This window comes from Theropithecus gelada, chromosome 15 (assembly GCF_003255815.1).
Source record: "Theropithecus gelada isolate Dixy chromosome 15, Tgel_1.0, whole genome shotgun sequence".
NCBI classification, from domain to species: Eukaryota; Metazoa; Chordata; class Mammalia; order Primates; family Cercopithecidae; genus Theropithecus; species Theropithecus gelada.
The window spans coordinates 83,185,028-83,207,937 of record NC_037683.1 but is presented as its reverse complement, the minus strand read 5'-3'; the positions used below and the strand labels follow the sequence as shown (position 1 = coordinate 83,207,937).

Below are 22,910 nucleotides of genomic sequence, written 5' to 3'. Positions count from 1 at the left end.
TCTTTACAAAGTACATGTAATGTGTTTTAGGAAGCAACATAACACTGTATCTTAGGGTCACATAACTTGACAAAGGCTTAAATTCTTTGCCTCGGCTTTCCATTATCTATTAACCAACACACTCTACTGGTGGACTAAAGGCTCTTAAATGGATTAATGGTACTGTATTTCATCTTTGCTTAGCACTTTGTAGTTTGCCACTTTCTTCACGTGACATTATTTGGTTTCCATAACAGGCAGGGAACATACTATTCCTGTATTTCAGATGAGGGTACTGATGGCAAGTGACTTGCCAAATTCTCATTGCTTGTCAGTAGATAGAATGGAAACTAACTAGAACTCTGGACTTCCAATCAAGTATATTTGTCTTTACACCCTACTACCTCTTTTCATGTGTTTTCCCCCTAGTGCTCTACATTATCTGTTAAGACTGTTTTTATTCTCCTTACATGAAAATAGCTGCTAGGTTTCTCAGTCATAAAATTTGAAAGCCGGGTGAAATCTAGCCCATTTTCCTTACTGGAGATATAATACAATTCTACCATTTTACAGATGAGGAAACTGAAGTCTATAGAAGCCAAAATGACATGATATTGATATGTATGTATATGTGTGTATGTGTATATATACCTATTTCCATCCAGGACTTGGACACATGCTGTTTTCAGTATACTTTATTAGGAGAAAATCAGAGATAATGTTTTTTTAGAGGGTCAAGAAGTGAAAACTATTAATTTGAATATTATCACTGAAGTACAAGGATAATCAGCTTTTCAGGAAGCAGTTATTGGGTACCTGCTATATCCAAGCCATTCTTATTTTGTAAAGTATTTCTTGAAAGAACAGCCAGTCAAAGCAGTGTGTTTTTTAATTGTGCCAGATGGCTCTTTTCTGTAGTTTAGATACCAAATTATTACTTGGGCATTTTAATCCTAGTTTAATTAGTGAGCAAGATAGGTTTTTATATTGTGAATTTAAGTTAAAAAAAATCCCCCCAAAAAACAAACCATACCTGGAAACAGGATTCTTTTATTCTTGTTACTATAACATTTATATTGTTGAATCTTGCAGTTCTTTGAAGTGTTGTAAGTAGATTATTATATCTCAGAGAGCAGAATTTCCTGAAATAATCACATTGAGTTTATTTACTTATTTACTTATTTATTTTTACTTTATTTTTTAATATTCTTCATGTAGTAAAACACAAACATCAGAAAATACCAGAGATTCAGTCATATATTAGTCAAATATAGCCAGATATGGCTAGGGGTCATAATAATGAATTAGATAGATTTCAGGATACCACCAAATAGAGATGCAAAAATATATTTTGAAATACTGGGCATTGACCTCAGGTACTCTTTCAGCTTTGTCCATATTCTTCCTATAGGACTTTGTTTATATTATTGGAGTGGTAAAGTGGTAACATTTTATTATGGATATTGACACAGCTCCCCAGCAAGACTTTAGCTCTTTGAAGTCTGAGACCACTGTGCTTTATTCTTTTTGAATTTTAAAACCTAACAAAGTACCCAGTACATTGTAGTTAATCAGAAAACTTATGATAGTATTGATATAGTATATCAAAACACTTTTGAGTCAACTGAGCCAATTGTAAGGATAAAAACCCATAGATCGCACAGCCTTCTTGAGAGTTAAATTAGCTTGAAAGAATTGTTAGTGTCTTGCAACCCCTAAGATACCCTTATTATTGATAAATCCCTGTGTCACTAATAAAGTGATCAGTAGAAAGTAGATTACCTCTAAGCTATCCAGTTTAGTTTCCAGGAGGGGTTTGATTTTAAATCCACAGCCTCCTACCAATTTGTGATAGTGGCCGAACAAAAAGACAGGGTGTTTCTCCTACTTTGTAGTTGAACCAGTTTCCCTCTTTTTAGGTCTATCAAACCACTGTGGTTTTGGTAAGGGGATGCCAGGGACATAATACATAATATCACACACAAATTCCGAAAACCAGTTCATTATTCTGCTTTTTAAAGACATGTTTAAAATATCTATATAGACACTGTAAAAACATTTATTTCAACTACTCTTATTGTTAAAAAGTTTCTCGTTATTAATTAAACAGAGGACATTCTGATTGAGAAAGGATCCTTTGTGTAGGCAAGAATTATAACTTCCTTTAGAGTTGAAAGGCATGTGAGTGTGTTTTGCACACATTTTTTATGTTTGCTGGTTCATTTACTAAGTAAGTCAAATGCCCCACATGTTGTTTATTAAATCTCTGCCTTTAATGCAGATTTTCAGCTTAAGTTGAGGTGGATTGAGGGATATAGATGCTACCACAGATGAAAATGATTGAATTCTGAAATGTATTTTGTGTTTTAACATTTGGGTGATTTTTTAATTCAGGAAAGTATAAAGAAGAAAAAATGGCCCAAAATCTCGCTGATAAAATAACTTTTTTTGATTCTTTGTTTCTGGTCCATATGCATTTATTAGCAAGCAAGCATAAACACATTTGTTAACATTAAAAAAATAGAAATACATACAAGTTATTAGATAATTGAAACTGTATAAAAATAAAATCCTTCCTTAACACCTTTCTCTCTCCAAAAATGTCTTGTTATCCTTCCAAGAAAATTTTTAATGCATTTATATATCTTCTAAAGAAATTATACAAAAGAATTTGTTCTGTACACTGTGTTCAGCATTTTGCTTTTTTGTTTTTCTTTTAATATATCTTGGCAACTTTTTTAATATCAGCATATGCAGATCTACCTCATTGTTTTTTAATGGCTTGATTATGTGGATGGGCCATATTTATTTTACTAGTCTTGTATTGATAAACATTTAGATTGTTTCTAGTTTTGTTGCAACATTGCAGTGAACATCTGATTCATATATTTTGGTATGGGATAATTTCTGAGCAGTTGAATTGCTGGATCAAAGGTATGTTCATTCAAAATTTTGAAAGACTTTTTTTTTTAAGTTACCATCCAAAGGCAAGACCAGTTTTCACTCTTGTCTACAGAGAGTACAGCATACTCGTTTTCCCATACCCTTGCCACTATTAACATCTACCAATCCCAGTAAGTGAGCTAAATAATATTTTTAAGGAAGGGGGAAATATGTGGGGTTTTTAAAATACTCTGAAATTAGAAAAATGTTGAAAAGGTTAGTATTCTTATTTTTAATTCTTTTTTATGTTTTACATATTAAGAGATGAAATTGGCCTGATCCCATGTCCTGAAGCTAGGTATAACCGGAGTCCCATAGTCCTGGTTGAAAACAAACTGGGTGTGGAGAGCTGGTGTGTCAAGTTCCTTTTACCATATGTCCACAACAAGCTCCTTTTGTACAGAACAAGAAAGCAATGGCTGAACAGAGACGGTAAGTATGAATCATATTTTCTTCTTTTAGTTTTTAAAAGCGACACGGAATACACTAGGAAGAGCCCTTGTCTGATCAATGCCAATCCAGGTTGGCATTCCTGGATTCTAGTTCTGGCTCTTCTGTTCACTGTCTCGGTAGGTGCTAACCTTTCTGTCAAGTGAGTAGTTTGGACTCACCTGTACAAATTTTACAACCACAGTGATTATATGGAAGCCCTCAAGCAGAATTTCAGGGCACTTCCTGTAACAACAGCAGTTCAGATTTTATCTGTTTATTTATTGGGGTCATTTGTAAGATTTAATTTGAAGGAAAATAATCTGAATGTCACTGAAGAAGACTCTAGTCCCTATAGGCTCAGTCTCTGGTTTCTAAACCTTTAGTATTTTATAGGCAGCAAAACTCATTTCCATAGCAGTCCAAATGAGATAATGTAGGCATGATGGTGGTAGTGATATTGTGAACCAGCCCAGTGATTTATGGATGCGCCATTCCGCTGCAAATTCCAACTGAGCTCTGGCCCTTTGTGTACTGTTCTTGTGCTGAAATGAGCAAAACAAAACTATCCAGCATTTGCTTCTTCCATTTCTCTCAGACAGTTTTTTTTTTTTAACTGCATCAGACAATCCCTAATCATTCCATCTGGTCTCTTTTCTTGATGTTCTGCCATATTAAGCCTCCATGTGTACAAATTCTGTTTATCGTTGTATGCCCACCTCAGGTCTCACTTTTTGGGAGAAGACTCATTCAACACCACATCCTTTACTGTTTTTGTAAAGCTTCTTCCCCTTCCCTCGTACGACAGTACCTTCAAAAGCGCTCAGTATGCCTGGAGGCTGATTTTGAATAAGAACTTTGTTTCCTTGAGAATTTTAGTTGCCAGTTTGGTAGCCATTACCAAGGGTCTACTTATACCAGATGGTGTCCTGAGTACTGTGGGGGATAAAAAGATGAATAAATACATGGTCGCTTTATTCAAGAAGCTTACAGTTGAGTGACAAACAATCTCTTTGGGGGTGAGAGATGTAGAGAAGAGTGTTGCCTATTGTATGACATACTGATTTCCTTGAATTTCTCTCACACTATCTGTAACATACTGTCATTAATTGGTTAATAACACTTTTCCCTTTTTAGACCATAGAAAAAGACTCTGAAGGTTTAATGAGCAGTGGTTTCTATTTTCTGTGTGACTGTTTCACTCAATCCTTTGTGATATATTTTCTTATTAGAAGGCCCTGCCTAAGTTTAGTCATAGCCCAAATTTATGGCATAAACTTTTAAGGCATGGGTTTAGGGATAAACTTAAAGGTAAGCAAGTTTATCTGTTGTTAGACCCTCTTTAATTCTGCATTCCATCACCGTGCTGTAGTTTTCAATGACACTGAGGTAAAAAGTAACACCATATGGTGCCATCAAGTTATTTTTTGTCAAACAAAGCCGTATTGTTTATTTTCTGGTGCACAGAAATGTGTAATCGAACTAATGTATAACTAACTTTAGTTGGGGGATAGAATGATTATCTTATAGAAAAGAAACTGAATTTTAAAAAGTGAGAGGCTATAGTTGCCCATTTTTGTATGCTATCTCAACCTACCCTCTTTCTGTGGTCTTCCAAGTCCTCTTCATTTCTCTTGTTTTTGTCTTTCTGGATGCTGTATTGCAGGCTTTGCTGTGTCTTCTTACCACGTAGTTTTAATAGGCTCAAGAGGAACCTTGCAGAAGATCAAATGGTTAAGCTCACTCACACAAATAGCTGGCATCTAAACTTTGAATTCAGATGCAACTGTGCATGTGTACGAAAGCAGCTTTTGATTTGATCCTAGCCTGTGTCCTCATGGAAGCAGTTTTTGATTTCACTATTTTGAGGGGGGTGGATAGTATGGTATCACATACTACTCAGGTTATATATTGTATTATCAGTAAATATAAGGAAGTGAATTTTGGGTTTGACAGAAAAATATATCTGAAAATGCTGAAAATAAAAGAGTATTCTGCCAAACTTAAGAACTGAAGCAATTAGAGCACAGAGGTGAATCTTGCTAAGAAAAACATGTCAAAAATGTTAGGAAAAACCAATTATTTCATTAAAATGCTACACCTTTAAAACTGTTATAGAGAATATACATATAAGAAGGCCCAAGTGAAGAAAGCTGACAATTTCAGTAACAGTTTCTGAATGTCTGTCTGTGTGATCAATCATGCCAGAATCCTAGGCATCTACCTAAAAATGTATTCTGTAAATGAAGGTGACCTTTACTCCTGGGATAGACTTTTTTCTTCCTAACCAAACTGAATTCTTGTTTTCATTAACCTGCTGAATTCCTTAGATGTTTAGGAATTATCCCTGTTTAGTTAGTTAGAGATTGACTTTTGTTTGTTTGTTTTTTAAGTCTGCGATAGTAATACCCACATTCAGTTTGGGAGAGGACTGATTCTGTAATTCTGATGTTTGAGAAATCCATAACAGAAATAAGAAGCAGGAGGGAAGACCACAGCATTGGAGTTCTTTCTGGACAGAGCTCTCTGATGCAACTCTTCAGATGTGCCTCCTGCCATCTTTTCTTGCTCCTCTCTCTTTTCCACAGCCCTCACTTAGTCTGTATCTGAGCTCTCTCTTTAAAAGCTATCTTTTGCGCTCCATTTCTTTGGCTGACCAGGCCTTCGTTATTTCTCATCCAGACAAATTTTATTACCCCATAACCGGTCTACCCAATTTCCAGGCTCTTTTGTGACCCATGTCCATCATGCCAGTAGCCAGTCATTTCAGACACGCTTGAACAGCGTTTCTTAAAAACAGTTTGACCGATGCTTTTCTGGAATACATTATATGCTCATCTTATTTCATGATACACACAGGATCAATGTAGAGTTGAAACTCCTTAGCATGGTATTCAAGGCCCTTCACAGTCTGTCCCCAGTCTTTCCTCCGGTTTATATTCAGCATCAGAGGTTGCAGATTCTCAGCACGTAGGCTGAAGCTAATCTAGATACATTTTGGTGTGGCTTGTATAATGTCTTAAAAATTACTTTTTATTAGTTGGATAAATCTGATTTCTGTCTTCATTTGAAAAATCATAAGGCTTGGTTGAGTATACGACTTTCTACCTGGCAACAATTGGCTGGGACATATAGCCTCTACTCTTCTTAACTGGGCACGTCTGTTCCAGTTTATCACAGCCTTTTCAAGCTCTTGAGACACTGTGGCAGAGTGTTAGTTGACACTTCTTGTCAAATTTCCTTTGGTGCTTTTTTGACATTCATTTGAACCCTAGAAGCATTTATGTTAGCAGCTATTTGATACATATGTTCATTGCAGCCACAAGCAACATTCTTCCATTCTTTGACTCTGTGTGTACTACTGCCTTACTTCCATGCCTTTGCTGAGGCCAGGCTCATGTCTTAATGTTGGCATTATCAGTGTGGTTGCCAGCACATGCACGTGCATGCACATGCACACACTTAACACTGTGAAGCCTTTTTGACTGCTTCAGGAAGCAAAAATAATTCTCTGCTCTCTTATGGGAGCCCTTTATTCAGATGGCTTGCATAATAGTATCACTTGTCACACTGTATTTTAGCTGATTATTTAAACAACCTTTTTCCTGGCTGGAATGTGAGTTTATAGGAAAAGGGATTGTGGATCATTTTTGTTTACTCAGAACCTTTACGTGTTCAACAGACATTTGTCAAATGAGTAATAAGAGTTTGTAAGCAAGAGGTTTTAGCTTAATCTAGCTATTGATTCCGTGACTGTGTGCTATAATAAACAAGGCCTCTCTGGTGTTTACCATATAGCTTTACCTCAAGCTTCACTTCTTGTGGTAACCTGAATGTATTTTGGAGGAAAAGAATTACTGATTCAAGTTGGCCTTGAATTTATTTCTAGATGCACGAAAACCTTTCTCTGTTAGAGACAGTTGTCAAATCCAGTGACCATTACCAGGTGACTACTGGCCTTGGGCCATTTCTAGAATGCAGTGCAGCAAGAAAAGCATATTGATTTTTCTCCAACTTCTGTAGCATCCTTTTATCTTCTCCCTGTTATAGCTGAAATTTAGCTACTTTTCTATGTATAATGTGCCCCGATTCTTTTTCTCCCTGTGACATGACTATGGGTTAGGCATATATTGTAGTGTGTGTAACAAAGAAACATTTATTTGCTGGTATACGTTCTAGTGTTTGGAGAGAGACCTGTTTAATTTCAAGAGACTTTCGAGATTTCAATAGCTCATATCTTTTTGGTGAAACTGCAGAGGAAATGGTATATTGTTGATGAAATTGAGAGAGTGAAATAGTTACAACCGTTGATTATACATGTTCTTTTTCAGGTCTTTGTTTCAGTCCTGACCTGCAGAAGGCAAAGTAATTGCCTGTAGTGTGGTAGAGTGAAAGAGCATCTGCTTTGCAGGACAGCAGACCTGGATTTAAATTGAACTTGTCAGCACACTGAAGTCACTTAACAATGACTTAGCAAATTACTTAACCTCTTTCTTCCTATTTGCACACCAAAAGAAGGAAATACTAATCAACACCTCAGAGGGTTGTTGTGAGGATCTCATTCTTTAATTATGTCTGATACTTCTAATCTAGTTACTTCTCCTAGTCCTTTCTCATTTCTGTCATTGCACTTTACCCCTATGTTTTATATCAGACTAGAATCTTTACTGAAGGAAGTCTTGTCTGAACCTAAGTCCTGAATGAGGAAGTTTTAGCAGTTTGTGAAAGAGGAGAAGAGAACGGCTTGTGGTTGTATATGTTACTAGGTAACACTGATGGTGGTCAAGGCTGTTGATGTTTTAAATTCCAAGACTCTTAAAAGTCAAAAAGTATCCCTCTGCTCAGCAGTCACTGCTTATCCAGCTTAGGAGGTTCTTTTGCTCCCTCTGGAGGCATCCAGTCCCAATATCATTTGTGGAACTGGACTAGGAAATACAGGCTTTGTAACAGGAATTACCATTCAGTCCTTACTGTATGTCAGAGACTGTACTAACACCTCAAGGGTTTAGTCATCTAATATCCCCATGATAGCTCCATCTTACATATGAGAAGGACAGTAAGGCCTAGAGAGATTAAGTGATTTGCCCAAGAATTCCCAGTAAGTAATGGAGCTGGGCTGTGTCTGAACCCGGTAGCTGCTGCTGTTCTATTAGGGAGGGACCTGCCAGTAGAGGAAATGTTACTTTGATAAGTCTTCCTGTATCTTCACATAACCATAAAATGAAAAGTGGGGACTTAAGTACTTGCTGTGTCAGTTTTTGCCTTGTGCTCCTGTACAGAAGTCTCTCATGGAGGATGAACTTCTTGTCTTATGATGGAGGGAGGAGGGGAATTGTGTTAGAAGTACAAACAAACAGCAACTACCATTGGTCAGACATATTTTCTTTAATGTAAAAAGGGAGATTCCAAGGGACTATGCCAATTTACCTAGGTAGAATAATCACTTTTTAGAAAATTGTAGATGTCAAAAGAAATTCCAGAGGCTTTCCCATCATTTACAAACCTTTCCATGTAACTACTTGACTATGAAGGGTTTTTTTGTTATTGCTGCCTATTTTACAAGTTTGGAAATTTAGACAGTTTTACTAAGGGAACAACCTCCTCATTATTCCAGACTTCCTTACTTATTTTGAAAATACTCATTTCTTGGTCAGTTAGTGATGGCGTTTAAGTGAACAATATTTATTGAATACTCACTATGTGTCAAAAAGCTGTGGAGAACTGGAATGAATTTCATTGCTCTCAACACCATGAGGTTGATGTTACCATCCTTGTTTCACTGAGGTTCCAAGAGGTTAGGTTATGTAGATAGTAAATGGAGAAGCTGGGATTCAAACCCAGGTAGTATGGCTTTCAGGAAGGCTTATCCTCTTACCACTCCTTTGTGCTGTGGTCAGACATGGAGCTGCTTTTGACCAGGGACTGTGCTTACTCATCTTCAGCCAGCTCAATACCTGGCTTATTGTAGATGCTTACAAAATTTGTTGAGTGAATGAATAATTTGAAGATGTATTAGAGAGGACCTGCCTGCAAAAAATTTATGGTCCGATTAAGAGGACAATATTTATGTAAGTAACAAAAGTAAGATACACACAAAACAGAGATGAGGCCAGGTGCAGTGGCTCACACCTGTAATGCCAGCACTTTGGGAGACTGACGCAGGCAGATCACCTGAGCTCAGGAGTTAAAGACCACCCTGGGCAACATGGTGAAACCCCGTCTTTACTAAAATACAAAAAATTATCTGGGCCGGGCGCGGTGGCTCAAGCCTGTAATCCCAGCACTTTGGGAGGCCGAGACGGGCGGATCACGAGGTCGGGAGATCGAGACCATCCTGGCTAACAGGGTGAAACCCCGTCTCTACTAAAAAATACAAAAAACTAGCTGGGCGAGGTGGCGGGCGCCTGTAGTCCCAGCTACTCGGGAGGCTGAGGCAGGAGAATGGCGTGAACCCGGGAGGCGGAGCTTGCAGTGAGCTGAGATCCGGCCACTGCACTCCAGCCTGGGAGACAGAGCGAGACTCCGTCTCAAAAAAAAAAAAAAAAAAAAATTATCTGGACGTGGTAGCACGCGCCTGTAGTCCCAGCTACTGGGGAGTGAGGCATGAGAATCGCTTGAGCGTGGGAGGCAGAGGTTGCAGTGAGCCGAGATTGTCCCACTGCACTCCAACTTGTGCTACAAAGTGAGCCTCCATCTCTAAGGAAAAAAAAAAAAAAAAGAGATGAAAGATTTTTTCCAACTAGGTAGGTTAGGAAAGGCTTTAAACATTTTTTTTGTTAAATATTAGGAGATGGGAAGACATGAGGCAGAAAGAATAGCAAGCAGGTAAATCTGAATTCTGTTCAGAGAAAAGAAGGTAGGCGGGTAGGAGGTGTGTTCATAGGATAGTGGCGTTTGACTGAGGTGGAATGTAACCTGTGAGGGAAAGTAATGGAAGGCCAAGCTGATCAGGAGATTTAGACCAGGTTTCAGAAGGCTTCATTTCCTGGTACATTTTACCACTACCTTGTGTTGTAGTCATGCTCTGGTATCCATAATCTCTTGGAGAGCAAACTATGTGTGAAGTTCCATGCATTTTTATCTTTGCTCATACTTTTTCCAGTATGGTAAGGTGGTGCCGTGACCACTTTATTTATTTAGTCTTCCATGTATAATTCCACTAAGAATTAATTGCAGCTTTTTTGGTGGGCCCCAAAATGTGGTTTATGTTTCTACTTCATAATTATTTTGCCTTATATAATTATTTGTTTATATAGTCTCTCCAACTTGAGGGTAACCTAGAGGCAAAATTAGGTCTTATTTATCATTACATTCAAGCACTCAGTCCTAAGGGCCTACTTTAATCTTTGTCCATAGTCAATACTTGGAATATTTATGGATTTAAACTGAATAGTGACATAGAATATTGTATTTCTTTTTCTTGATAAACATTTAGTGCCAAAAACTACTAAAAGTAAAAAAATGAAGAGGTTAATTATTCTTCATAGGCATAACGTGTTGTAATGTATGTAATGACTTAGAGGTCAAAATAAATGTGTGCTGATCCTACTGTTTGTTGCTAGTTGGAATTGAATATTTCAGTATGCTCACTAAGAATGAAATCATGGGCCCCAAGTAAATGTTAATCTCCTATTAAGATAGAATAAAATAATTGATTTTATTGTTAACTAGAGTATTTTAAAATGACTATTGGATGTGTTTATGTGTATTTGCTCTTAGATATTAAAAAGTTTATATTTTACTTAAACACTGAAAATGTCCCAATTATTATGGGCAGACATTTTGTTTGCAGCATAATTGACTTGTTGGAAACAATTTTGATGTTGAGTTTGCCACATGCTAATTGGGTGACTACAGGCAAATTGCTTAAATTGCAGAATTTCAGTTTCCCTATCTGTAAAGTGGGATAAGAATATTTTGGATTGTGATTATGAGGATTTAGTGAAATAATATAAAATGAAGTGCTTACTACGATGCCTCATACACAGTAATGCTAAGTAAATGGTAATAATTATTTTTATTATTTTATTACATGGCATTTAATAAGAGCTTGATAGGGTTGCCTTAATTTAGTACTGTGCCCCTAGATAGATAACCTTAATCCTGGAATTCTTTTCAGTTTTAGTAAGACAAAGACAATATGTCTAAACTTTGCTAATTTTGTTCTTTCAAATACAGGCTTATGGTGCTTATTTGAATATATAGGAATTCTGTCAAACCATGGTAAATAAATAGCTAATGAATGTGAATAGCCAGTTCATAAGATGAACTATATGTAATAAACAATGAAAATGTTCCTGTTAGCAAATGTAAATTAAAATAAATGAATTTGTAATTTTTTGTCTGTCACATTCTTTTTTAAAAATATATATAGGTCAGTTATAGGGACATAAGTACACTCATGTTCCTTTTGGCAGTATAAATAGATACAGTCCATTTTAAAGACAATCTGGAAATGCTTAGTAGGAGTCATACTGAGTTTTATGTTGTTTTGACATAGTAGTTCTGCTTCAGGAAATATATCCCAAGAAAATAGCCTACAAGACAAAAAGTTTGTTTAAAAATGTTTATAGTAGTATTATTTATAACATTAGAAACAAACAGGAAACAGCCTAAAGAGTAAGGTAATTGATAGTACGTAGGACTAAGGGATTGTTATGCAACTGTTAAAAATACATACTGTAGTAATAAAGGAGGATACATATGAAATAATAGTGAAATATATAGAACAAAGTTGTACATTTGTCGTTGCTATACCTATGTAAAAATACGTGCAAGAAAGGATAATTTTTGCAGGAGATTGTAAATGAATTATGTTAAGTGGGTTGGATTCTGAGTGATTTTTTTTTTCCTTTTGAAAATTCACGCACACCGTCAATACTTGAGATATTTGTGAAGTTAAATGAATAGTGGCATAGAAATTTTGTTTCTTTCCTTGGTAAATATTAAATTAGTACCAAAAAACAGCAAAAAAAAGGAAGAGGTTAATTAGATTATTCCTTATAGGCATATTGTAAAATTGTTTGTGTCAGCTTTTAAGAGAGTTACACTTACCAAAAGTAGGAGAGGGTCTTGAGGGTAATCTTCATATCCCTGACAGCTTAGAAGAGTGTATTTTTTATTAAAGTTAGTATGACATGAGATATGTATTAGTATAATGTGATAGAGAGAAAGAGAACCTTAAAGAATAAGAAGCCAAGCTTTCAAAGGTAGGACTATTTGTTTTTAATATGACTTCTCTTTATTTTAGAATTGATAGATGTCACATGTACCCTGCTGCTTCTAAACCCAGACTTTACCACTGCATGGAACGTGAGGTATGTCATTTTCATTAGTGATATGATAAAGTTTGTCCAAATTTCTGAAGACATATTAGCCCCATAAGTTGTTAGCTTTTGAAAACGAAATATAAACCATCTTACACTTATTTCTTCTACCTATTCTTTATATCTGTGACAATTCTAAATATGCATTTTGCCCCTTTTTGCGTAGTGATGTCTTCATAAACTTTTTTGCCTGAAATATAAATTGTCATGTTGAGTTACAGTATACTGTTTGATACATGCTTTTATTTTTCCTTCATTTTTTGGGGTGGGCGAGTAATGGGCGGTCGGCATAACTGGTTGGCTTGTGAGGCATATAACATTATATCACTGGTATTTGAGAAGCACTGCAGTGTAGTGGAAAGTGTATGGGATGAGAAAGAAGGGAGTCATGCTTGACTCTGGCTTTTTCCCTGAGTAGCTGAAAGGATAGAATTGCCATTTACTGAAATGGCAATGTCTGGAAGAGAAGCAGATTTAGGTAGGGGGTGCTTGTTATAGGTCAAGAGTTCAGATTGGGACATGTTAGATTTGTGTCCAAGTAGTTGTATATTAATTTAAAGTTCAGGAAAAAGGTCTGGGCCAGATGTAAACTTGGCAGTTACTAACATATAGATGGTTTTAAAGCCATGAAACTCTTTTAAGATCACTAAAAGAGTGGGCATAGCTAGAGACAAGAACCAGTTCAAAGACTGAGCCCTGAGACATTCTAGTTTTCTAGGGTTGCACAATCCAGGACGGTAGCCACAAAACCATATGTGGCTATTGAGCCCTTGAAATGTGATTAGTCTCAACTGAGATGTGGCACAAGTGATAAACTGCACATCATGTTTTGAAGACTAGCAAAAAATGGAAATATCTCATTAATAATTTTTATATTGATTACTTGTTGAAATTATAATATTTTGGATATATTGAATTAAATATATTTATACTTGTGTTTAATATAGCTGTTAGAACATTTTAAATCATATATGACTCGCATTTGTGACTCACATTATATTTCTATTGGACAGCACCGTTCTAGCATTTGCAAGATGAGGAAGAATCAGCAAAGGAGACTTTTAGGAAGGTACCATGAACTTAAAATTCAGAGCTTTTTTAAGGGTAGGGACCATGTCTTTTTTTTTACCCCCCCTTTGTTTCCTTAGCATCCAACTCTAGTGCCTGTACATAATAGATATGCAGTTTGCAAATTGGGCACAGAAATCAAATTCAGTGAAAAAGAAATCAGAGTAATAGGGAAGTAGGAATGCCATTTTTATTCATGTTCTTATATTCCTCACCTATAGAGAGGAATTCAAAACTCCTTCAACAAAAAAATTCTCACTAGCATAGCATATATGCATAGATAGGTACATACACACACACACACACACCTGTATACATATGTGTATACACACATGTTATTCATTGTCTATCCTATAAACCAGTTGAGCATAGGAGGAAAAAACCTGGTCTTAAGATTCATGGAACTTAGTCCTGTTTCATCAGTTAACTAGCAGCTGACTTTGAGTATAACTTTTGATTCTCAAGAGTTTTGTTTTTTTATCTGTGAAATAAAAGATTTGAATTAGGTGAATTTTTTTATGATTCTATTAAACTTAAAAAAAAATATGTGTGGTTTGTTCTTATGAAGGGAAGTTGCTCCATAAATCTAACTTGAGGGGTGTTTATGATGGTTCATCCTGAAAATTACTCTAGTTAGGTGATTAGTAAGGTTTTGTGCTAGATGAGTAGAAAGGGAATCTTGATTTTTTAAAACTCCTTTGTGGATATTTCTAGTAAATTTTAATATGTATTAGTAAGATTGATTGACATATAAAGACATCGAATCATAGGTACATTTTGAGCAACAAACTGCTAACTTCATAGTAAACTTCTCTAACCCTGTACGGTCTCTATTGCATATCAAATACACAGAACTTTATTTTTAATTGTTAGTGGATCTCTTCTATATTAATCCTGGAAGGCATTGAGTGATTTTTGATGCATTTTTCAAACTGCTAAAGGATAATGCAATAGACGTCTAGTTCAATTTGTGGATATTGCAATCTTAGGGGAAGGAAATAGAGGCAAAAATAAGTTTCTGAACTAACCTCCTGTGATTACAGTGAGTGATACACATGATTTAAAATTTTAGCTGGTTTTTTTTTTTAAAGAAAGAAGACTGCTACTTTTTTTTTTTTGCTTTGAAAATTGGTGATTTACCTGATGAAAGAGGTTGACTTAGTAATAATGTCCTATTTTCTTCATCAGTCTCTGTACTTAGAGTAAGCAAAACACCTTTGAGCAACTAGAATAGTTGATGCCAAACTCCAGTGATTCATGTTCTGTACTCATAGCCTATTGGTTTAAATTGGTAACTTTATTTAATGCAGATTTGATGTTTGGTTCTGACATTTTGAGCTAAGAAACCTGAGCAAGGGCCGGGCGCGGTGGCTCAAGCCTGTAATCCCAGCACTTTGGGAGGCCGAGACGGGCGGATCACGAGGTCAGGAGATCGAGACCATCCTGGCTAACACGGTGAAACCCCGTCTCTACTAAAAAATACAAAAAACCAGCCGGGCGAGATGGCGAGCGCCTGTAGTCCCAGCTATTCGGGAGGCTGAGGCAGGAGAATGGCGTAAACCCAGGAGGTGGAGCTTGCAGTGAGCTGAGATCCGGCCACTGCACTCCAGCCTGGGCGACAGAGCGAGACTCTGTCTCAAAAAAAAAAAAAAAAAAAAAAAAAGAAACCTGAGCAAGTTACTGAACTTCTCCAGGGTTCAGTTTCCTCGTCTGTAAAATTGAGGTATTTGGCCAGGCATGGTGGCTCACACCTGTAATCCCAGCACTTTGGGAGGCTGAGGCGGGCAGATCACGAGGTCAGGAGATCAAGACCATCCTGGCCAACATGGGGAAACCCCATCTCTATTAAAATACAAAAAATTAGCCATGTGTGGCGGTGCTCACGTGTAGTCCCAGCCACTTGGGAGGCTGAGGAAGGGGAATTGCTTGAACCCAGGAGGCAGAAGTTGCAGTGAGCCGAGATCGTGCCACTGCACTCCAGCCTGGCAACAGAGCAAGACTCCGTCTCAAAAAAAAAAAAAAAAAATTGAGGTATTAGGGAAAATTTTTTTATAGATAAAAAACGATTATGTGATTGCTATTAACTTTACCAGCTATCATATTTGTCTATTGTCTCCTATTTATATATTCATTCATTTCAGTGGGCTGATGGATAGCCATTTGATACTCTGGGGTATAATCCAATACTATGTTATTTATTTTGTTGCTGAAATCATTCCAGCTGTGGCCACAGGAAGCTCTTTCGGTTGCTCCCCATGTCCCTTTTTCATATCCCACCATATATTTTTGAGCACTTCCTTACTTTCTGGCTCTATAAGATGCTCCAGGCTCATCTTGTGTACTTCCTGTCCTGGTCCTAGAATCAGCCATTTCTAACATCATTAAAGAATGGTATTAGAAACCAAAATGTGGCTGCTAGAATTAAATTGTTTTTGAAAAACTTGTTTCATCAATATCCAACACCTACAAATGTTCAGTACTACCCCTAGCAATGTTTATCACATTGATATAAAAATTTTGCTTGATGCCATCAGGTGATCTTTTTCAGTGTCCATATATTAACATTGATTGAGGTTGTTTCAAGCTAAGATGTCTTCCCAAAAATGCTGCTTAATTCAAAATACAGATATTACCAGAGTGCCCATATTTTTTTTCTTTTTCTTTTTTTTAATTCTGTACCTCAGTGGTCGCCCAAGGGAGTGCCCATAAGTTAAGAAACTTTGTCAAAACTCAGTTATAGGGTAAGTGCCTCTTTTTTGAAGAAAATTTTGATTATCTCCCTTTATATATGGATATATATGGGAATAAAGGTAGGCAGTTATAAATAATAAGAGGTCTTAAATTTAGCAAATGGAAATTAAGCCTAATACAATCAATTCATTATAGTAGTTGTTTTTTAAACTTTAATGGGCATCTTTTTTTTTTTGAGATGGAGTGGCACTCTATTGCCAGGCTGGAGTGCAGTGTCACGATCTCGGCTCACTGCAACCTCTTCCTCCTGGGTTTGAGTGATTCTCCTGCCTCAGCCTCCCAAGTAGTTGGGACTATAGGTGCGCGCCACCATGCCCAGCTACTTTTTTTATTTTTAGTAGAGACAAGGTTTCACCATGTTGGCCAGAATGGCCTCAATCTCTTGACCTCGTGATCCACCCGCCTCAACCTCCCAAAGTGCTGGGATTACAGGCGTAAGCCACCATGCCCAGTCAATGGGCATCATCTAAAGAGCTTGTTTTAAAACGTGTATTGCTGTGCCCACCTGAGTTTCTGACTCAGTGGGGTCTGGGCTGAGGCCTGAGTTCTGCATTTCACGTAAGTTCCAGATGATGCTGATGTTGCAGTCAGGGATCACTTTGAGAAACATTGCTCTCAAAAGTGATTAAAATTACATAGAGCAATATTTTCCTCCTTTTACTTTATAGATATCCTGACTTACTGTATGAACAAAATGTTACTGATTTCAGAAGGAAAAGAATCCAAGACTGCAAAAGCAATTGGCTGTTCCAAGAAAAAAAATGTATTTTATATATATATATTTTATATACATAATGACAAATTGGTTTCCTGAACATTGAAGGAAAATGGTTGTTTTCTTTATGAAATAAAACTTTATAAATAGTATGTCACTGTTGGAAAGAAAATGTATTGTGGTATTTAGAAATTAAATCCATCTAAGTAGATATGGTGTAAGAGCTGGATTCTGGTTTTCTCTGGCTTAAACTTCTCTAAAATAAACGAATTATCAGCCCTACCACAGGAAGGACATTTTAAGATTAATAAATAATAACAAATGATCTGATTTTATTATAAAATTGTAGATACATTGAGAATTCAGTGAGAGTGTAATGTCAGCACTTATCAAAAACTTACCTGAGAAATTAAACGTAAATTGTATTTACCTGAGAAACAGGTATGGAAAGCTCTTGTATGACATTCTTTATATAGTTGGTCCTCTGTATCCGTAGGTTCTGCATCCATGGATTCAACCAACTGCAGATAGAAAATATTTGGGAAAACTATTGCTTTCTGTAGTGAACATATTCAGACTTTGTTTTTCTGTCATTAGTCCCTGAACAATATAAGAACTATTTATATAGCATTTACATTGTGTTAGGTATTATAAATAACCTAGAGATGATATGAAGTATATGGGAGGATGTATGTAGGTTATATAGCAACACATTTTATATCAAGGACTTGAGCATTCGCAGATTTTGGTATCCGTGGGAGGTCCTGGAACTAAGCCCCAACAAGATACCAAGGGACAACTGATTGCATTGAAGCTTTGGTTGGGCTTGAACAGTTTTAAAAACAACCAAAACATTACATTGCTTTTACTTCTGCTTATATTAATATTTTTAAAAGGAATGGCCTAGTATATCAAGGGCCATGTAAGTATTTTACCTTGTTATTAGCTCTTTTGGAAACTTATCCAAAGTAAGAATACAAAAGAAAGAAGTCATAAGCACAAAGCTTTTCCCCCCCACCCCCCCCGATTTGTTTTAAAATAACAAAAAGTTTGAAGCAACCTGAATGTCTAACAATAAGGGAAAAGCATAGCTACTGAATGAAAACTATTTGATCATTTAAAATGTTCATTACAAAAATTATATAGAATCATGGGAAAATTCTTAAGATATAATGAGAGCAGGATATACAATTATATGTTAAAATGTATGTGTGATAGGGAAAATTCAAAAATAAAAAATGGTAATTTGGTTAGAATAGTGATTCCCCAACCATATTGTGTTTGTTGTATGTGTGGTTTTGTAATGAAATAGATGATGTCAAGTCCTATTTAGGAAACTAGACCAATTCTTGATTGGTATTGGATTGGCCCTGTAGATACGACTATCAGGTCTCATAACTTTCGGAAATGAGATAGGCCAGAAAACCCCTTTGCCCTCACACAAATAGCTAACATTTCACCTGTTGATTTAAGACCTTCTCTTTCTGCTTATTAATTTGTTATATTGGGATTATGAGAATACATTCTTGATTACTGCATGTCACATTTATGAGTGTTTTGTATCCCAGAGTGGCTTGGGCATTTTTTCTTTCTTTTTTTGTTTTAAAATTCTTAGACATTCACTTCACAATGAGGCTATATTAAAAGCCATGTAGAACCTTTGGCTATAAGAAAAAAGTAATGTTTAATTTTTTTTTTTTTTTTTACAGGAAAGAGCTAATCCTCTCTGGCACTTTAAATCCAATTAAGGATTTACATCTGGGAAAACTCGCCTTAACTAAGTTTCCAAAGAGTCCAGAAACTTGGATTCACAGGTGTGGTTAACTTAAAACATAGTACTCTTACTTAGGATTCAGAATGGCTGGAGAAAGAAACATGACATGTGAGAGGCAAGGTTACATATTGGTTCCAGAGCATGAATTCTGAAGTCAGGTTACCTAAGTTTAAATCTAGGCGCTATATAACTTGCTACCTAAGGTTCATGGGAAATTACTTAACTCACCAAGCCTCAGTTTTCTCGTGTGTAAAATGAGAATAATAGTTACACCTGTCTCATATAGTTAACAGTCAAGTTTACATGAGTTAATGCATGTAACACTCCCACAGTGCCTGGCACATATTAAATAATAAATATTAGCTATTATTAACTCTTTGAAGCAGTTGTGGAGATTGCATTTATAGATGCTCAACTGTAATGAGCAACATGGATTTTAAAAGCATTTGGTTATTTTCCTGGTAAAGATGGTGGTGGTGATGGTTGTGGTTATTAAAATTAACTTACAGAGAAGCTAAGGGCAACTGAGGTGAATGCTGTGTACGCTGCGCTAAAGTTGCTAAAAACCATACATGCAAAGAACATTTTTAGGTTAAAAGCCTGGGACAGATAACCAGAATGCAATTTAGGTCTCTCAAAATCCTGGCCACCTGGAAGCATCTTCCTGATGAATCCTGTGTAACTACTCTTATTTGATCAAAGTGGGATGGTGTGGGCTTGCTGGTCAGGACCAATAAAGAAGTTACTCTGAAATTCTCAGTTTATTAAGCCACTCTAATTTTTCTTAAATCCTGGGCATTTTTAGGATCTTATGTCAGTGCAAGGTGTCTTAGTGGTAATCATGCCTTTAGTTAACATTGCAGGTCAGCTTCTTCCAAACCACATAATCAGTTGTATTTTCTTCATAACTAGAAATTGAGGTAGTATACCACAGAAAGGTGTATGACTGTGTGTATGGGGGTTTGGAAAGGGATGGTGGCAGGGGAAAGGAACTGTCAAATATGCATCCATCAGTTTATTGGCTTGTCTAATTTTTTTATCAAGCAATATTTTGTTAAATAAGAAATTCCATTATTTTAAAATGACAAAATGAGTTTTCTTACTCAGTTTCCTGTACCTTTGGGTTTGAAATCTTTAGTCTAAAAAATGCTTTTTATCAGTAAATTATTGGTACAAACGAAACCCATTAAGTAGCTTGAAACACTATTTAGTGTTTTTTATGTAAATACATGCTAATGCAAATCTTAAATAGACAAAGGGAGAATTTGTGGTTAAGGATATTTTGACACCTCCTTAATGGTTTAATGAATTGTATTTGTTACTTTCCAGATTTTATGCTATAAATACAGAATTTTGCTGAATGAAAGCTATCAGAATGCAACTTCTTGTTTGCAAACAAATGCACATAGGGTGAGGCATGCATATATAATTAAAGATGTGAATCATGACTCCTTGTAGTATTTATCAGCCATTAATTTATAACCTCTTACCACCACCACCACACACACACACCAATTGCCTTTACCTGTCCTGGCCAAGTGGAGTTTTGGGATTGTCATTTTAGAAGTAATGACATTCTCTGTATTACAGATTTTAAAGTTTTTTTTTATTTTCCTGTTTATCCATTTTCCACCCTTCATCCATACTGCTAAATTTAATATCATCGTAAACAAAACAACCCCTCCCCATCTCCAAAAATCTGGACTTATAAACAGGTATTATTTTGCATTGTCTCTGAATGGAAATTAATTAGGGACAATGAAAACTGGTTCTTTTTCTCTCTGGTTTATGTTCTTTCTGTGTTCTCTTTCCCACATGCTACCTTAACAGGCGATGGGTGCTACAACAGCTAATTCAGGAAACCTCCTTGCCTTCCTTTATGACCAAAGGAAACTTGGGAACAATTCCCACAGAAAGGGCACAGCGACTCATACAAGAAGAGATGGAGGTCTGTGGTGAAGCAGCAGGGAGATACCCAAGCAACTATAATGCTTGGTCCCATCGCATCTGGGTTTTACAGCACTTGGCCAAGCTAGATGTCAAGGTAGGGATATTATTGTCTCCTGGGCAGACTGCCTGTCTGCCCTTAAAATCTTCTGGTAGTAGTTCATCCTCAGAAGAGCTTTGAAGGAGTAGAGAAACTGATGGTCTGGCAACTTGAGAGAATCGTGACAGCTGCTACCTCTGGAGAAACCCTGTAATTAAATGAAAATCTTGCATTCCCCACCAGTGCTGTTTTTGGCAGTCTTAAGGCTAGTGCAGTGGTAAAGCAAAGGCAGGTTTAACCAATTGAGGAAGATTGAGCATAACTCAATTTATCCTGAAACAGGAAGGGATTATTAAGCCTTATAGAACTGGAATTGCTATTTCTTGGTAGTGTTTGGTTATGTGACAATATACTAAGTCAGCTGGCTGTGTTTTCACACTTTCGTCCTCTGAAAAGAGGGAGAGGAGGGCAGGGAATAGACGATCTCACCCAGCTGTTTTTAAAATTGGCTGAGCCTGTAAATTACCTGGGGATTCCTAAGTCCCACTCCAAGCCTACTAAGACAGAATGAGGGTCGATCTAGAGATCAGTATTTTCCACTGACTCAGGGTTATTTGAATGCAGAGCCAGTTTGCAAACTCTCACAGCCTGATCCTTTCAGTTTAGAAATGAGGAGATGGAGATTTCCAGAGAATTTTAATGGCTTAGACTTAGCTACAGTTGTACCACTTATTATTCATCAGAATGAGAGCCAGGTGTCCCTTTTGCTCCTTCTTAATATACTACAGTGTCTCAGGTTTTTCTTTTCTGATGGTGTCACAGTGCCATGAGAATCTAGGGTGCTCATCTAAAAAGCTTCTCAGGCTTGAGACAGTTAAAAGAGGTCAAGTTGAAGATCGAAGTGCCCCAGCTGGTGCTTTCAGATAAGTGGGGAAGTGTTACATAATTTTAACTTACCACCCTCTTCTTCCTACATCCCTCTTCCCATGCTCCCATTTCCCTCTTTGTTTCCTGGCGAGGACAAATAGGAGACTTTTTATTTCCAGAGGATTTTAAGCCAATAATTCTGGAAGAGAAGCCTTCCACTTCCAGTTTATGTGGCTTTGAGTTTCAGGAGGGGTGGCCGCCTAATGGAATAGAAAGAGCAAAGGCTTCAAATCACATCAACCTAGGTTCAGATTTTGGCCCCACTAGCTATATGTGGAAAGCAAGGTTTTATTGTTTTCATTTATAAGATAGGGACTCTACTGTCTGCCTCAGTGTATTATTGTGAGAGTTAATTGAGTTAATGGATGTAAATTACTGGGCATCTAATAGAGGTTCACTCAATTTTAGTTCCTTTCTCTGTTCCTCTAGAGATAGAAAATTGGCTGCCAGTTTGCTTGATCAACTCAGTGCAGTTTATTCATGAAAAAGTATAAAACCCATCATACCCACCAACTGTCCTGTATACTGGGTATGGCAGTAAGACAAAAGTGTTTGCTCTCAACAACTTGAAAATCTAGTGGAGAAAGTAGACCAGCAATTACAAAGCATCAGAATACAATGGGAGCACAGAAAAATGGTTCTTCATCTAGGATGGGCTTGTTGGAAATAGCTGCCGGGGGAAGGAAGATATATTGAGTCGGGAGGTGTGATTACAAGTTGTTTGGTGGGTAGTCAGGGATATGGAGTGCTTGGTGGTCATCTCAGATCTATGACTTGATGGTGTGTGGGAAGAGGAAAGAGATATGAGGAGGCTTGGAGATAAAAAGGAAGGCACAGTCCAGGTTGACTGAGAAGTCTTTGGAAATTTTTCTGCCGTGATGTGAACCTTTTCAAGTGGCATTTCCATAAAATCAGGAACAAGGGGCCAAAGTGAAATTCTTGGTTACTTGAGACTATCTGGTGGTAAGGGTAACTCATTAATGGTGAGCTCAGCTGCCAGGGTCCACTCTT

The 22,910-nt window shown here is 36.8% G+C and overlaps 1 protein-coding gene across 2 annotated transcripts in view; it reads left to right on the top strand.

Moving 5' to 3' along the window:
• PTAR1 (protein prenyltransferase alpha subunit repeat containing 1) overlaps positions 1-22,910 on the top strand; it is a 50,504-nt gene that overhangs the window by 6,113 nt on the left and 21,481 nt on the right. The window contains exons 2-5 of one of the 2 annotated variants that reach the window (XM_025360177.1): positions 3,185-3,354; positions 12,602-12,668; positions 18,921-19,025; positions 20,816-21,029. In XM_025360177.1, coding sequence (XP_025215962.1) covers positions 3,185-3,354; positions 12,602-12,668; positions 18,921-19,025; positions 20,816-21,029 — 556 coding nt within the window. The remainder of the gene's footprint in view (positions 1-3,184; positions 3,355-12,601; positions 12,669-18,920; positions 19,026-20,815; positions 21,030-22,910) is intronic. The other variant, XM_025360178.1, reaches the window with a different exon arrangement.